General features: G+C 36.0%; 1 protein-coding gene across 1 annotated transcript in view; it reads left to right on the top strand.

Moving 5' to 3' along the window:
• The window catches only part of TMEM232 (transmembrane protein 232), a 255,860-nt gene that overhangs the window by 122,129 nt on the left and 116,151 nt on the right, over positions 1–17,580 (top strand). Inside the window, 1 exon segment of the mRNA XM_057538694.1 lies at positions 4,534–4,781. Coding sequence (XP_057394677.1) covers positions 4,534–4,781 — 248 coding nt within the window.

Genomic DNA, 17,580 nt, shown 5'->3' with positions numbered 1-17,580 from the left:
CTATTCTCTCAATAACGGTCTCTCTCATCCCTCACATATGGCTCTTCTTTTGACATAAATGGAAACTCTTAAACATGGAAAGGGAGGTGTATTTTTGAAAGAGTGTGGTTTCTTTAAATACTTATGAATAGAATTCCAGTATAACAGATATGTTGTTTTAAGAAAACAAAAATATTTGTAGAGTTTTTACAATGCACCAGCCACTGTGCTAAGTATCTTACCTTTATTAACTCATCTAAACCTTATAACTCTCCCACCACCAGCATCACCCATACAGATAAAGGATCTGAGTCTAAACAAGATTAAAAGAAGTAGCTGGTGGTGAACGCACCTATGAGTGAGTTTAACCCAAAGGCTTTGCCATTTCCATGTCATCCTGCCTCCAAAATTAGATATAAACAAGGAACTAACATTTATTGAAGAACTTTTGTGCCAGACACTATGCTAGAAAATATATTCACGTTTTGTGTTTAATTTTTACAGTAACCCAGAAAGGACAGTATTATTATTATTCTATTTTAGGAATAAAGAAACATGCTTAGAGAGGTTAAGTAACTTGTGCAAGATCACACAACTTGTAAAGTGGGAAAATGGATATTCCCATCTAGTCCTTTTCTTAATCTACTACATCAGTCCTTTTTAAACTTTAAGATATTCAGGAGTAGGGCCTGAAATTCTCTATTTAGAACATGCTCCTAGGTAATGACAATAATAATGGTCTAAGGACCACAATTTTAGTAACAAGTAGTTACTCATGCTGTCCTCCTTTGTGAGATTTTATAACTCCTGTAGGAAATAACCGTTTGAGACCATCAATAAGTCACTTATATTTAAATTTTGAAGTTTGAATAAAAAATTATAAGTTTTTTCACAAATAAGTTAAATGTTCCCAGGTCTAAGACTACTTAAGGACAGGTGGAGACCAAAAACAGAGACATAGTAAGAGATGGAGACAAAATTTAATGCAAACTATGGCACAGTGGCTTAATATCCTATTTCTTTCTCTTTTATTCCCTTATGTTGAGGGTAGTGTGAGTTAGCTTAAATTTCGATACTACATTTCCCTAATTATTGATGGAAAATTCAGAACTGTGGACAGGCTTTTATTTTCTTTTGTATTGCTACTACATCATAATTCCTTGCGTAATTTCACCTGCTCTGACATCCGTCTTCTTGCCAACCTAAATGAATCCTGGTTTTTACCATCATTATGCCCAATATGAAGACAGAAGGGTGGGTATCTGACCTTGCATGTTGCTACAATCTATGTGAGAGAGAAATATTCTTCAGGAATACCACTTTTTCAATTTTAATACTAAATCAGTAAAATTATCATAGATAATAAAAAATTGCCATTTGTTTCTTAATAAAAAGTGTCAAGTTTCAACAATGCAATAAGAAAAATCCTGAATTTTAAAGCTTTCATGGCATTGCTAAGAAAATAGGCACACATGATAAAAATGTAAATGTATAAATAATGTATAAAGATTGGAGTTTGGGGTAGTAAATTCATGAATTTGGAATCTAAACAATGGTCATTAATATTTTGGGTAAGTTTACTTCCAAGAAGTATAGATTTATAGTTATGCACCATTGGCATAGATAAATTCATAGTCTCTGAATTTTAAAATGAGAATAATATCTTTAAGAGAAGGAAGACTCTTTAGAATAGAGCTGACTATGGAAGTATAATCCTATTTGATAAATTTGTTAATATAAAAGTAGCTATGTAACAAATTTGTTTTCAGCATGAAGAGGTTAGATCAAGTCTTCTCAAGATTGGTGGTGGAAGGATCTTATAAAAGCCAGAGCATCAGTGTCTGTCTTAGGGTAGCCCTGAAGCAACTGATCCCTATTGTGCTTCTCACTATTGGCTAGACAGATCATCCTTTGTCATCTAAGTGAATCCTCACAAAACTCTGAGGTGGTAATTATTATCTTCACATCACAAATGAAAAACAAAATGGAACCAAACTAAACACAAAATATAGACCTGGAGAGGTTAACTAAATTCCCCAAGTTTGCATTTTAAATTCCTAAGTGGAATAGCCAGACCTGATTTCAGATCTTTCTAACTGCAAAGACCCATATTCTTTCCTGGCTTTTTCCTGCAGGAAAACAAACAAAACCTTTTATAGATAAGGCAAATATGCCTTTGACCGATATTTGAAGCTACATTTCCGTAAGTTGAATGCCTTGGACATCATTGAGGGCGGAAAATTAACCTGGGCTTTCAACCAGGGAACCATCGTGAAAGATATGGCAATGCCTTCATTTTGCTATTTGAGAGAGCTGGCATCTGGATCTATATAACCTATCCAGTCTGGGAGGGAAGAAAGCAAAGCGTAGCCAAATGAGACAAAATGAAAAAAGCATTAAGATTCTATAATGCAGGGTAATGCTCTCCTGGAAACAATGTATTTTACCAGAAATTATGTGATGAGAAGACATTATTTTTGTTGGTCCATTCACTTACACATTTATTAATTCATCATTCTCTTAGCAATCGAAGAGCTCATAGTAGTATGTTTGTTCAACTATATGTTGTTATTGATTTTGAAGTACCTTTTCTTATGAAAAAATTAATCCAGAGAAACTAAGCAGAATAAACAGCCCAGGTATTGTGATTACCATTTTACAGATGAACATGCAGACTTTGAGACATTAAATAATGTCCTAAAAATCACAACAGCTACTGAATGTTCTTGGCACAATTTAATTTCTTGTTTGAAATTGAATGCTCTTTCCATGATTTTGACCGAGTTAATAAGTAAGATACACAACTGGGAATAGTATAAACATAATTGTATACTGATTGCAACATCCAGAGATAATTGAAATTAAAGATATTTAAGAATAGGTATATTTCAATGAGGGCTAGTGATAAAGTTCCTTTTCTGAAATAGTGAAAATACAGCTCTCTTTTTTAAATGTCAGTATTAATTTTCTAGCACTTTGAGGCTATTTTGAGTCCTCATTTCATTTTTTTGATGCTTACCTATTTGCATGATTTTCACCGTAGTTTTTTACACATGCTTTTTGCATGTTATTCTTTCTCATCATTTCACAGTATTCCATATGTATTTACTTTGCCTTTTGCTATTTTCCTTATTGCTTTAAACCTTTATTTTTTCAATCTTTATCATAAGATTGTTCTCATTTTTTCCACTGTAATTTTGTCTAGATAATGCAATAGTCAGTCTTTAAATAGTAATTTCAGTAATCCTGATCTTGGAATCCTAAAGAGGTTAGTTAGATATTCATATGCAGAAAAACATTTTTCATTCCTTTGTTTTCTACCATAGGATCTATAGACATTTAAAATGAATCCTGAGTGATTGGTAATGAGCTGCCCAAAGATGGATAATATTAAATAAAACTGTAAGAACTTAAATAATAGGGGGCAGCACCTAACTTAGTTATGAGAAACAGTTTTTAATATTAGCATATTGTAAACACTAAAAGTATAATATGTGACATTTTGAAACTTACATCTTCATTTATTATTACTGATACCAGCCAAGGAAAACATGCCTCTAGCTATCTCAAAAGAAGATATAGGGGGCTTCTCTGGTGGCTCAGTGGTTGAGAGAGTGCCTGCTAATGCAGGGGACACGGGTTCGAGCCCTGGTCTGGGAAGATCCCACGTGCCGCAGAGCAGCTAGGCCCGTGGGCTACAACTACTGAGCCTGCACGTCTGGAGCCTGTGCTCCACAGCGAGAGAGGCCTCGATAGTGAGAGGCCCACGCACTGCGATGAAGAGTAGCCCCCGCTTGCCACAACTAGAAAAAGCCCTCGCACAGAAACAAAGACCCAACACAGCCAAAAATAAATTAAAAAAAAAAAAAAAAAACCCCACAAATGAGTTAAAAAAAAAAAAAAAAGATATAATTAAAAATCAGTCATGGACATTATTGAATATAAATAGGAAAATTCAGAAAATTGCTCTTTCCTGAATAAAAATTGCTTAAGTATTGTGGAATTTTTGTGTTAGGTTTTTTTCTATATTAGGACATATTCAATTTAATATAAATCTGAATCCTAGAACATCTCCAATGAAAGCTAAATATAAAGCCCTTTTTGTTTTTTACTTTACTCAAGTTTTGTGCTATAGAAATTTTCTGTTGACTTCAAGGAAAGTTTAGATTATGCACAGAGAAATGAAATTCTGACTTAATAAAACATCTGTATTACTTCAACTGATTGCTTAATTTCTTATTAAATAAATATTACAAATGCTTATGAAATTCTTGTGTGGGAAGTATACAAATTTAAAATAGAAATTATATCATTACATTTTTGAAATTTCAAGACTGATTTCCTTCATGCTTAATTGTTTATTTCATTGAAAATTCTTGTTACGATTTTTAAAATCTTTTGGGGAACTGCATTTTTCTTTTAAAGCTTATTTTAATAGGAAGAATGCAACATTAGTCAAAGAAAATAAACACACATTTTAACTTTAATAATAATACATCATTTTTTCTCATTTAATTCTATGTCAACTGGTTATTTTTTCTTTTCTTTCAACAGGCTGAGATAAATGACCCAACTGATCCTTTCACAAATTATAGTACAAAAGTTTCATCAAATGTAGGGGATGAAAATTTCTCCAAATACATAGGATGGAGAATTGCCAACATACTTTCCAAACTATTCTTCCCTTCCACTGATACCTGTGTTCTTCCTTTGAAAAAACCATTGATAAAACGGCACCAAATGAAATATCTGAACAAAAAGCAGGATTCCATGAAGAAGAGAGTTCTACAATTTACTGTAAGGTAAAGTGAAGCACTATTCAAAATAGTTGTTATTCTAACGTATTCCATTTTGGAGTTATATAAATTTTATATAATCGTGTGCCACATTATTTAACTCAGTTTCTCTTTTTTAATTCAAATCTTAGCTCCACCACCTCCTAGATATTTTATCATAAGCAAGTATTCCTTTCTCAGAAAGTATTTCCTCATGCTTAAAATAGGTATTATTATGTAATATAAATCAATGTTTTAATAAAGTGAAAGCCTGTCTTCCATAGTGACCTACACTTGCCTAGTTTACCCCCATCTCTCCCTATCATTAAATGCTGTGTATCCTTCCAGCATCTATAAAATGTCAATATAATAAATTATAAGTATATTTAAAATTTTCTCTCCATTTTCCACTATGGTTTATGGATTTTTAAAAGTCTTTTTGGGAAAGTTCTTTTCATTTCAAGATTAAAATGTCACATTTCTCCTAGTACTTTTAAGGATTCATTTTGAACACTTTAATCATTGGTCCATTTGAAATTTTTTCTGGTATGTGGTGTGAGGTATATAGATCCATGTGGCTACTCAATTGTCCCAGCAATATTTATTGAGTGATCTATCTCCCTTCAATATTTTCCCCTGATTTTAAATACCTTTATCAAATACGAAATGCCCATTTATTTTCTTTTTCTATGTTCTAAAATAATTTCAATAATTTGGAATTATCTACTCTTTTAAGCTTTGGTAGAATTTCCTCTTAAACCATTAGTACCTTATAGCTCTTCTAAGGGTAGTTCTTTGTCAAATTCTTCTGTTTTATGTGGCTCTTGGCAGGGCTTATATTCATCCATAATGTGCAGCTGCAGCTGGATTCCATTCTTACTGTTTGAAGCCCCTGCCATAAAAGTATCTGGAGTATCAGTCCTGAATATTGGTCTCTTTAGATCTTTCTCCTTCTTTTTAAGTCAATTTTAGCAAGTTATGCTTTCTTTAAATATTACATGTTTTATTCCATTTTTCTGAATTTTTTGGCCATAATTGAACAAAATAGCATCTTAAGATTCCTTCTGTTTTCTGTTTCTGTGGTTATCCCCTTCCCCTTAACTAATTCTCATTTTGTGTATTTGCATTTTGTCCCTTTTACGCTTCTTAAGTAGTTTGTTTAGTATTTTATCTATTTTATATTATTTTTTCAATGAACCAGCTTTTGGATTCTAACTCATGTATTTTTGTTCTTATGTTTATGAGTCTGTTACTACTTCTTTTCTTTGATCTATTTTGTGGCTTACTTTTCTTGAAGAAGATGCTAAATTATTTGGGAAGTTTTCTTCCTCAGCATTTGCGTAACTCATTATCTGAGTTCCAAAATCATGTGACTGTTGCTGCCCAAAGGTGGACTTTAGTGCAGGGGTAATAACTGGGTGAAACAAGGCGAGGAGGAAAGTTTTCCTTTTGTGCACACAAATAGTCAAGAGAAAAATAGACACATGCTTGAGAAGAGTTTTGACACAGATTTAAGCATTTATTCAAGAATTCTAAAGCCAGTGAGGAATATATGTAGAGCTGAGATTAAGGATCACACAGCCTGCACTTTAGTAGTCTCATGTGTGGTAAAGGAATAAATAGTATAAAAATGTTCTTCAGCATGTGTTATAAATATCTATAAAATTGCAATATGTTCAAGGTGTAATGGAAAGGCCAGCTTTAAATGTTATGAGTATTGAGATTTACTTCTGAATCCCCAAATGTCTTCTGTATATTTTCAAGGACCGCAGACACGGAAGAAAAATCAGTCTGGGACCACAGAGAGGACAGTGTACTTTGGTTTCTCATCATGGTCAGTTAAAGGAAAAGATAGAAAGAAAGAAACTAGAAAAATAAAAGAAACGGGGTATTGACCAAAGGAGATTAAAGAAACAGTGGGGGAAAGGGTAAATAGACAGTAAAAAGGCAGCTGGAGATGAATGATGCCCACTGGGACACAGAAAGGAAGGACCTAGAGAGATAGAGATAAGGTGACATATTGGGAATGCTTAAAATAGCAGAACAGAGAAATAAATGTTAGGAGCAGAAAGAAAGATGAAAGAGATCAAAAGGAAAGGGAGAAGATGTAAGTAAGGGGAGAAACATACTGAGAATGGAAAGTACAGTGGAGACATATACACAGGGTTTGGGGACAGGGGTAGAGAATATGCAGGGTCAGAGAAGGAGGCATAAGAGGCAAGGGGTGGGGTTAAGACCCAAAGAGTCCTGTAGGTTTTGAAGGATTAGTATATGAGATTTCTCCTCAGCCTACGGTTCATTACATAAATGAGAATCATCCATCACTGATCTTTAAAAATGTTACCTTCTTATCCATTTTTTCACAGCTCATTACAGCTTCTAGAAATTAAACTTAGGGTCTCTGGCTTGAATGAGAGCCACAGCAGCACAGCAGCCTGAGCTTCCCTCTAGCAGAAGTCCCTCGGGGCAGCCCAGGGTGACTTTCACATTGCACCCTTCCCGCTGTAGAGCATGGGAACTGTGCCCCCTGGAGTTGTGCATATTGCCAGCTCCAGTCAGGGGTGAACTGATCCCTGGCTGCAACAGATGTGAGTGGAATAGGGCTAGAGCTCAGTGACATCAAGACAAAGGCTAGGTCAGTCCTGGTTGAACAGTCTCTACTGTCTGTTTGGGGTACGGGATAGACCTGCTTTTAAAAAAGTTGTTGAAAAGCATGTTTAAGCTTTAACTTTAACTTTTAATGCATTGAAAAAATGGCTCTGGCTCACTAAACATTAACTGTGGGAAATGTTGTTTCTTCCATTTGCTTGATTCTCCATCTAGTCAACAGTCCCGTAGCTATAGCTCCTTTTGCCATTTCTCCACCTCCTCCCACGTCCAGGTCCACAGACTGGAATTAATGCAATTAATGAACTTCTGAGCATGGTGGAGTCCTATAGGTAAAGCACAAAGACATAATTTAAAGCCCACTGTATGCTTAGCTCTTTTTCACCTTTTAAAGGTCTTCTTGTATAGGGTCATATCACCAATTCCTTATCACGTATTCCTAGAAAGCTCCATTTTGTGTTTTCATCAAAAAGCAATGTGTAAGATGGCAAGAAGGCCAACATTTAAGGACTCCTACAGAAGATGGGGCACATTTAAGAGGTAGGAAGACAGGAAATTTAAGATAATATGTTTCTCTATTGCCATGGAGCACTAAAGTGTACCTATTTCAGTGTGAAACTGTGAACATTTACCAGTAAGGAGAAAATAGGAGCTTCCTTATTGCTGAAGCATCCACTATATCTGATGACCTATCACTTTTTCCCCAAAATATTTTTCTTCACTTGTGTTTTTAGCCTGTAAAACTCTCTCAAAATGGGAATTCTTTCTTTATATGTTTATAAATGTATATATTTTGCTTTGAATGACTTGCAGATCTGACCTCTTTCCTTTACAAAATTTTTCAAAAGAAAATTCATTGTTTTGCTTCTGTACATTGAATTTTTGGGGTTTTGCTTTTTAGTGGGACATGCTGTTGGATGCATGTTCTTCTTGCCCCTCAGCATTTTTTTAAAAAATGAAAAAATCATTATGTTTCTTTACTATATCATAAAAACTGTAGCCAAAAACCGAGGCATAGTATACTTCTACTTCAAAGCATAGTTTTTTCCTTTTCTCTCTTTGTCCGTAAAACTGTCTTAAATTTACCTTAAGGCTGAGAATTCAGAACTCTGAAGATCAACTTTTCAAAAACCAGTTTCTACATCTATACTTTTTGGCTTCTGAGGTTTCTTGTAAGTGTATTTTCTAAGCTTATGCCTTGAATCCCTAAAAACTCACAAACAACTAATTATTTGCATACATGTAAAGACTAGGAGAATATTAACTTAAAACTTTATCTCTGATTAGGCTTAGTTTGCTCACAAATTTTATGTCAGAAGACTTCATTCATAAGACCAGCACCTGGAAGAGAGCCCAGCTGAAACAAGCAAGAACGGACTGAGAACATCTGTAGTCATTCAGGCAGGACATTTTACATAGCTGACTTCATAACAGGGCGGTCGTACCAAAGGCTACTGTGTCTCCTATGAATCCTCCTTTATAAAAGGAGCCAATTCCAAGGTAGTGGAGCTAGGAGTAGCTAACATTTGCTGAATGGAGAAGAGGTGGGGAAAGTTGGATACCACAGTGTCCCAGGAGATAGGTTTTACTGGAAAGACCAACAGTGAGCAGCAAAAAGAGGTACGTGGTCCCCATTTCTCATTGTCTCAGTGGGAGGGATGCTGGAGTCTGGGCAAGCAACTGGACATTAAACTAGATTTGCGTTTTGAGGGGAGAGACACTGCATGACTGCTATTCTACATTGTTATAATGTAAGGGTGAAACTGCCTTCTCAAGGAAGAAATAAACATCTTGGGCCCAGTTGCCGAGTCACCTGAGGTGGGTGGGCATCAGCTGGATAGGGATGCTTGAAATGCCAGATGCTCAGGACTTGGAGCCCTTGGGAAGTGGTCTTAATGGTTGTAATAGGAGGCCACTGGGCTCCCTGGGGAGTTGGGTTTACAACATGGGAGATGCTTAGGACCCCTAATTCTAGCTTCCAAGTTGCCGGGCAATTCAAGATGAATCTCCAGTGTTATAGTCAAACAAATCTGTTTGCCACCCTACATGAGTACATTTTATAAACAAGGCACTATGCTAAGCACTACCCTTAGATGTAGATTGATTATTTTATCCAGTTTATAGATTTTATATATCTATAAAATCTCCATCTTGTAGATATGAATACTGAGAGGTTAAGTAATTTGCCCAAGAATTTATAATCATTAAGTGCTAGAGTTTGAATTTAAACAAATGCATTCTGACTCCTGAGTCTACTATGCTGATGTCTTTCCCCTCATGTGGGACTTCATGTGATGGTAAAGCCTTGAGCAGTTGTTAAAAAAAACTTATCTTCAAGTCATAAGAAAAGACTTTTTATAAGTGTTTTTTTCAATTTCTGTGTCTCGATTTTCAGAACTTGACTTTGATTAAGGAACATTTTTTTCTGGGCTCTGCATCTCTCTAGCTAATATTAGGAAATCTATGTCAGAGGAGGCACTTTCCATTAAGTAGTATGATTTTTAGCTAAAGTCAATGGAGGAAAAAAATATAAATATATCTATTTGGAGAGAAAGAGAGATTTAAAAAAGGAGAGCTCCAAAAGATTCTTAAATAAAATGCTTTAAACACATCTCTCTAGTTCTGTTTCATGCAGGAGAAAAAAGTCTGTGCCTCCTTTACAGAATATCAAGAATATTTATCTTATAGCTTTTTTTCTGATCGATTTAGAGTAAGTTACTTAACTTCTTTGAGCCTTAGGCTTCTAATATTTAAAAATGTAAAAGTTGTACATTCCTCTTAGGTTTGTCCTGAGGATAGAAGGAAAGAATGTATGTAAAGAGCCTGGACATGTTAGTTCCTTATCCTTTTGTTCTATAATTGAGTAGATTTTCTAAAATATTTATTTTCTTCATAATATAATATTTATTAATACAATTGTGATAAATAATATGTGGAAAATTTACATAAGTTATGAATTACTGCTAGCAACTTTTAAAAAAGAGCATACAGTTTCCCGATGATTTCGTTTTTGGTTATGTTTTGCTTCCCTTCTTGTTTCTAGTTTTTGAATTAAAACACAATTCAGATCTGGTTCTAAGTCATACATGCATTTTGAGGGTACAGTATCAAGACCCATTATGGAAGAGTAAAGTTTGGAATCTTGATAGTTCACATGGCTGATTATAATTTTCAGCTGAAGAGAAAGAGAGAGCACGAATGGGTCTTCAGAGATGGGCCCCTATGTTTTGAACTTTTGTGAAATATTTTATTATTAAAATGTTGGTTAGATGATCAGCTCAGATCAATCATTTAAAGTGTTAAAATTTCTAGAGTGAAGTGGTATTGGAAGTGAAGTCCAATTGCCAGTGACAGGACCATGCAAAATACATCCATTTCCAATACATGACTCTGTTTACCTCCGGTCTTCCCTAGGAGATAGGTCAGTCCCCATCTATCTTAGGTTGTCTCCTCTTCTTTCCTGCCTTTCCAGTGGAGCCTTGGTCTGAGCAGGAATTCTAGGTGTTATCAGTGGGGCCATAGCTTTAGCTGCCACTTTCACTGCAGTGGCTTCGTGCTTATAAGACAGGTGTCCAGCTTCAATACGATCATCAACCCCAGGAGTTCTCCATTCACAGTAACATGATGTAATGCAGAATCTTAAAAATGGCACAAGTGTTAAAATGAACTGGTTGAGATGTAAAAACATTCTATTGATATGTTTCAAATACAGATCAATTAGATTCAAATGACAGCCCTATGAGAAGACAAAAGTTGTGCAACAGAAAACAAAAACAAAATCTGTTTTTTAGTGTTTTGTTTTTTATGTGCACTTTGCTCTTTCAGAGAAAAGGGCAATGTTGTTTAGCTTGTGATGAAATGCTTTTGCAGTGGTTGACAAGTGTTTATTACCTGCTTTAATTAGAATGTAAACTTGGATATGACGTTAATCAAATTGGAGTAGTCTTCCCACTCTCTAGATTCTCATAAAATATGAAGTCAATCCGTTAAAGGGCTTAATCTTCCCCAGTTTCTAAATGTCTCCTTGATAGGATCAAGTACTTGATCAGGCATATGAATCTTTGAAAACCTTAGTACCCAGGGCAGGTGCTTTCTGTCCACCTGTCAAAGCAAATGTCACTCCCCAACTAACCCAGTCTTTCCTGGGCTGTCTCTCGGTATGGATTTAAATGGTAGGGAGAAAACAGAACTCCTGATACAGGTTGCATATTCCTTCAGTAAGCATTAACTATACATCTCTGTGTGCAGGCACTGTGTTAGGCACTAGGAAGACAAAGACAAACTATGCTTAGAGTGTAATTGATGGTTTCTTGTTCAGAATGACTGATTGTGTCTCTAGCATATTGGTTTTCCACCGTAAAGACATTTGGGAATTTGCACCCAAAATTTTCTATTTTTTTGTATTTTCAGTTATTCAATACAATTTAGTAGTACCTGACCTATATTAGACATTTAATAATTATTGAATAACAAATACTAAGCAGAGGGGCACGGGATGTGCAAAGCCCCCCCTGGTGAAATTGCTCATGGAGCATTTAAGGAACTAAAAGAACAGTTGTGTAGCTGGGTCACTGAGACCACAGGAGGATGAAGCTGAAGAGTTGGTCATGGTTTTCAGCTTCATCTTAGAAGCCATAAGAAGGCACTGAATGTGTGTTATATGGTAGAGTAAGGAGTGAGGAGTGGTGTGTGTGTGTGTGTATGTGTTTGAGGTTGTGACATGACCGTAGGTATGATGTACCTTGGGCAAGTCACTTAACTTCTCTAAATCTGAATGTTTTTGTCTATAAAATGGGGTAATGATAGCACCTTTCTTGTTGGTACTTATGAGAAATTAATGCGGTAGTCAACTAAAAGTGCTTACTATAGTATCTGGCACAGAGTAAGCACAAAAATGTTTATTATTATTGTATCAATAAATATATGGTGGCATAATTATAAATGTAATATAATAAATATACTGATATATTATTGATCAGTATAATAAATATATTAGTTTTATTACTATGTATCATAGTCATTTTCATTGTTGTCATTGTTGGCTTTGTTACATTGGGAAAGTGCATAGGATGCTATTGTAATACAGTGTGCACTAGGTTGGTGGCAATACAGATGGAAAGGAGGCAGATGGATTTGCATACGATTTGGAAGAAAAAGCAATAGAATTTGATGATGATTAGATAGAATGACAGGAGGTGCGGAGAGGAAAATGTCTTTTCCAGATTGAGCAGCTAGTACAATAGTGGTGCGATTCACTGAGACAAGGGGTGATGGGGGAGAGTAGGGTGTGGGTTGGGGTTAGGGAAAGATGCTGAATTTGAAGTAGTGCTTTTGAGAGCTTTAAGTGGAGAAGTCAAATAGAAAGTGAGTTCCACAGTACTGTTATTCAGGGACAGAGTCTGGGCTGAGTCACTGAATGAAGGTGGTGACTAATGTCATGGGCACAAGCATCACTGCCTTGGTAAAGAACATCAAGTGAGGTGAGAGGCAGACCTGGGGTGGAATTTTGAGGAATACCACCGTTTAATATCTGGAAGGAAGAGAATGATAGCAAAATAAACAACAAACCAAACCTTAGATATAGCCAGAGAGGTTGGAGAAAATCTACAATTTATAACAACTTGAGAAAAATTCATGGACGGTTCTGATAACTAATTAGTATATAGTAATGCTTTAAAATTTTTTTAAGTCTATGGAGATGTTGATTTCAAGGATGGACAAGGGAGAATTTCCAAAATAATCTACCTAGACAGTGATAGAATCTCCCTCTTTGAGTATCTCTGAGCAGCACTTTCTGCTCACTACACAAAAAATATAAATGCAGATGACAAAAGGATTGCAGTTTTTTATATATGACGCATACTTCCAAAAGACCTTGCAGTATCTACCTAACAACAACAACAAAAAGTTAAGTGCCAAACCAATGCATGAAGCTTTCTAAGTTTGTAGACAAGATCCATTGGTCAGGATGGGCAGTAATACTGTATACTGTATATAATATATGTATATCTATGTACACATGACAGAAATGAATTTCTAACCTCTAATGAAATATATGCATGTATCAAAATACCAAGAAATTATGAAGTTAGATTATCACTTAGAAACATATCTTAATGGTCTTTCTGGTTATTTCATAGGCTTATAGGCCTTTTTAAAATTCCACCACTCTTTCCATTCTTTTTAAAAGATAAGATTGGTTAATGCTGTATTTATATCATTAGCAATGGTACAGCGTGTCTCTTCTATTAGTTTATCCAACAAAGGACAAAGATAAACATTTAGGAGATTAATTTCTTCCCATAACATTTTTAGGTCCAGTACTTCATGTCCTCCATTTTTATTTGAGAAAGTAAAACTCAGACCAAACAAGTTAACCTGACTATGTGAAAATATTCATGCCAAGGACTGCAGTGAAATCAGAGGCCACAGAGCAGGTTCAAAATGTCCTCCAAACAGGCCCTGGATGTTCTATAGAATGGAACCTGGTGGAGGGATAGCAGTGACCAGAGGAGGGCATGAGGGAAGACCCAGTCAGGAGAATGAGAGATGGTGCTATGAGTGTATGAGAATTGTGTGATACATCTGTTTCATGCATGTCTTCATTAACTCCAAACTACATGGCTGCTACATTTCTAGGATTTCTGCATTTGTTTATAAATTCGGTGTGTGCTGCATATTTTGTTTCTTCCCCAAACTTAATTTTCACATTATAAATTCCCTTTTTATTTGTTGTTTTTTCTTTCCCTCATCTTCCATCTCCTTCTTAAAAGGGTGCATCTATATCCAACACTGATCATGCCTTATATCTTTAATAAATTGTCATATCCATTTATCATTCTGAACAGCTTCCACCTTCAACGCCAGCTCTGTCACTGCAATATAAGATCAGTAATTGCTAAGCATCCATCATATCTGAAGTGATATGTCACTAAATTCTTGGCTCTTCACAATAGTTCACTAACCTGAGTCTTGTCGAGTTAGAACTAATGTTGATTGGTCCTCTTTCTGTTTTATTTTTTCCTACATCAAGCTATTCAAAGGAAAAAGCCTATCTTTAACGTTGTAATTTTACTAAACCATTTATACAAGCAAACCAGTATTGTCACACAGAAGTCTAAGCACAGCTGGCTGACAAATCAACCACCTATCAGCATACTGATATCTAACAAGGAAAGCTTGTAATAAGTGAATTATAGCAAAAAAAAAAAAAAAAAAAAAAAAAGTCACGTATAATGCTTTCTCTAGCTTCTTTTCCTGCTGGGGTATAAAAAGCATGTGTTGCAGCCAGCGGTGATTTTTCAGGAGTCCCTCTCTAAAGGCCAAGCATTTAAACAAAAGTTGACATACTCACCCTCACGAATTCTCAGATGCCTATGGGTCTTATTCCTGTAATGTTCACCTTCTTCTGTCCATAGATAAAATACAAGAAGAAGGACGATAAACAGTGAATTCCATTTGGCACTCAGACAACTTACCTGACAGAACCATATCTGGTTGTGAGAGAGGAGTCTGGGAAGTGACACAGCCCATGGGCTTAGGCAGGGTCATTAACCCCTGCTGGGAACCTGGGCCAGCACCTCTCTGTTAATATCTGCATGTTGACCTCTGAGGCGTTTTAGTCAAGTGTGAGCTGAGTACTTTCAGGTGTATGTTCAGCGTATCACTGTGTCACAGCAGTGGTAATTGAGGTGGTAGGGAGCTGTGGAAGTGGCAGCAGGAGCCGCTAGCAAAAACCAAAACAACTGAGCAGGCCCAGCCTTCTTAAGTCTACCAGCAAGACCCTCTGCTTCATTTTAGAAAAGCTACCAACATTTCTGTATTCATCTAGCTGTCGTCAGTCATCACAGAGCACTTTGCTGTCACACGCAGTTCTAAACACAGCTGGCCAAAGAATCAGCCACATGGTAAGCATCCTGATATCCAGCAGGGAGAGGATGTGACAGGTGCATGCATAGAAAAGAAAACCTCGAATAAAGTAATGCACAAGTTCCCTTCCCCCTCTCTTGTTCCATTCCATATACTACTCTATTAATAATCTCCATGTTACGAAAATCTCTAAATTCTTGATGCTAGAATACCCATCGATATTACCATGAGTTCAGATAGGACTGGTGAGTAGTACTATTACTGTAAATTCTTTCACTCCTGGCTCAAGAAGCAGTCACTTTAGCCTCATATTTCAGAGCTGTATTGCCACTAGGTCAGATATGTTCAGGAGTATGATAAAGTGATAGGCCCCAAGTCATGGTAATTTGGCTGGGAGATATGAAAAAGAAGCATATAATTGTTTTGGGGGAGGATATGTAGACAGAAAACTCTGTATTTAGGAAAGAATATACTTAAATAAACAGAAGCACTAAAAGAGTTCTCAAGAAGGCATTTTCTTTCTTTCCTTTCTATAGTCAGGGATGCATCTAATGTAACCGTGACTCAATAGGGTTTGCAGTCATCAGAAACAGAAATTATTCAGTATTCGTATGCTGTTGCCAAGCAAACCTCACTGTCAGAAAGCCGTTCCCCTTTCATGTGGCTATATGGTACCGCATGAATGGGAATTGGACAAGAGGGCAGTTAATTTGATTGATGTAGACCGCCAATGTGGGCAATTCAGACGCCTGAAATTCCCTTTAGGACTTGAATGATCCTATTTGGCTGTTTTGGTGACTTACAACAGTGGGATAATCGGCATATTTTCCCTCCAGTGTGTGGACGGCCACCTTCAGTACTCTTTTTCTCAGCCCACTTGCATTTAGATTCAATTGGAGACTAAAATGAGGAGAGGTAAGATTAATCATAAAGTATATTATTATTTTCAAGTTCAAGTAGATTTTTAAAATAACTAGACAACAATCTGAGGGAGAACAGGCAGGCACCAAAAACAAAACAAAACAAGAAACCATCACTACCACCACAGCAGCATAAGGTTGGTGGAAAAAAAAATAGGTCAGTTTAACACCCACTGGTGCCTGTAAGGTGTGATAGAAAGTGCACTTCTAGTCTTTTTGTATAACTGGGACCACAAAAGATTACTATGTTTGGCACTGTCTTGGTAGAAAAACGGGTTACTATTAGGGAGTCACTGAGGATGAAACTAGCCCAGAGCAATAAACGTTTTCTATGTTTTAATGGTAAGGAAACTCAAGTCTGATTTGGTCAGGGAAGTAGGTAACATTGTTGCACCAGCCAGATCCCTTCACCTCTCATTTTTCCTTTCCTCCTTATCGCTCCCCCCTCCCCCTGCTTAAATTCTGGTAGACATGTGAGTGGACTAACAAAAGGCGAATGGTTTAATTTTCTATAATTATGTGGATCTCAGCGTGCCTGTTTGAGAACATCTGGGGGTACTGCAGACCTATTGTTTCTTCCATATTTGAAAAACTCCCATAATTTTCATAGAGAGGTAGCAACATTCTAACAGTTGAAATAGACTCCTTTTAAGGGTACATGGACAGGATATGACTAAAATTTGTAACTTTCTAGAGCTAAATCTTTAGGAATTATTGAATGAAAATGAATGCCTAGTCGTATTTATGTGGCAATTTTCCGATTATCTTCGATGATACAGCTAGGCTCTGTCCTACCCCAGCATCAGCATCTGTCTTTGAAAGTCCAGCATTTTAAGTTTACAAGGAACCACTTTCCCCTGCGCAAGAAGCTATATTAAAATGTGTCCTCCATATTTATTTTTTCTGATTGGTCTTCTATAGCTCCGTATCTCGAAGGAGAATTTTAATAGAGGATAGTAGAATGTCCACATTATAAGATGAAAACTAGTGCAAAAAATCTACAATTTTTTTAGATAAAAAAAATTTTTTTTTAATTTAGATGATTAAAATGGCATTATCTAAAGTACCTATTCTATCTAAAGACAGACAAATAGTTATTTTCATTTATAGCTGAACACATGCACCCTGTTTCATGCTTACAAATTGCCTGGTAGATTTAGGCTTATAAACTGGCAGGATATTCCAAGGAATGCAGAGTATGACTTGGAAACAACAAATAGGGAGAAGAAAGGAAAAATAGACACGTATAAAGGATCAATTATCCCATGTTCTTATACAATTTTAAGGGTTAATTCCTTGCATACTCAGGAGTTAAGTGTATTATCTTCCTCTTTAAAAAGTTGCACAGCTCCATTTCATAGTCAGTAATTTGACAGTCACACAGATTAGTATTTTTAAAGCAGAAGATAAGGTGGAAGAGAAACATTTGC

Source organism: Balaenoptera acutorostrata, chromosome 2, assembly GCF_949987535.1.
Source record: "Balaenoptera acutorostrata chromosome 2, mBalAcu1.1, whole genome shotgun sequence".
Taxonomy (NCBI): Eukaryota; Metazoa; Chordata; class Mammalia; order Artiodactyla; family Balaenopteridae; genus Balaenoptera; species Balaenoptera acutorostrata.
Note: the sequence above shows the minus strand (reverse complement) of the source record. Positions and strands in the feature narration are given on the sequence as shown.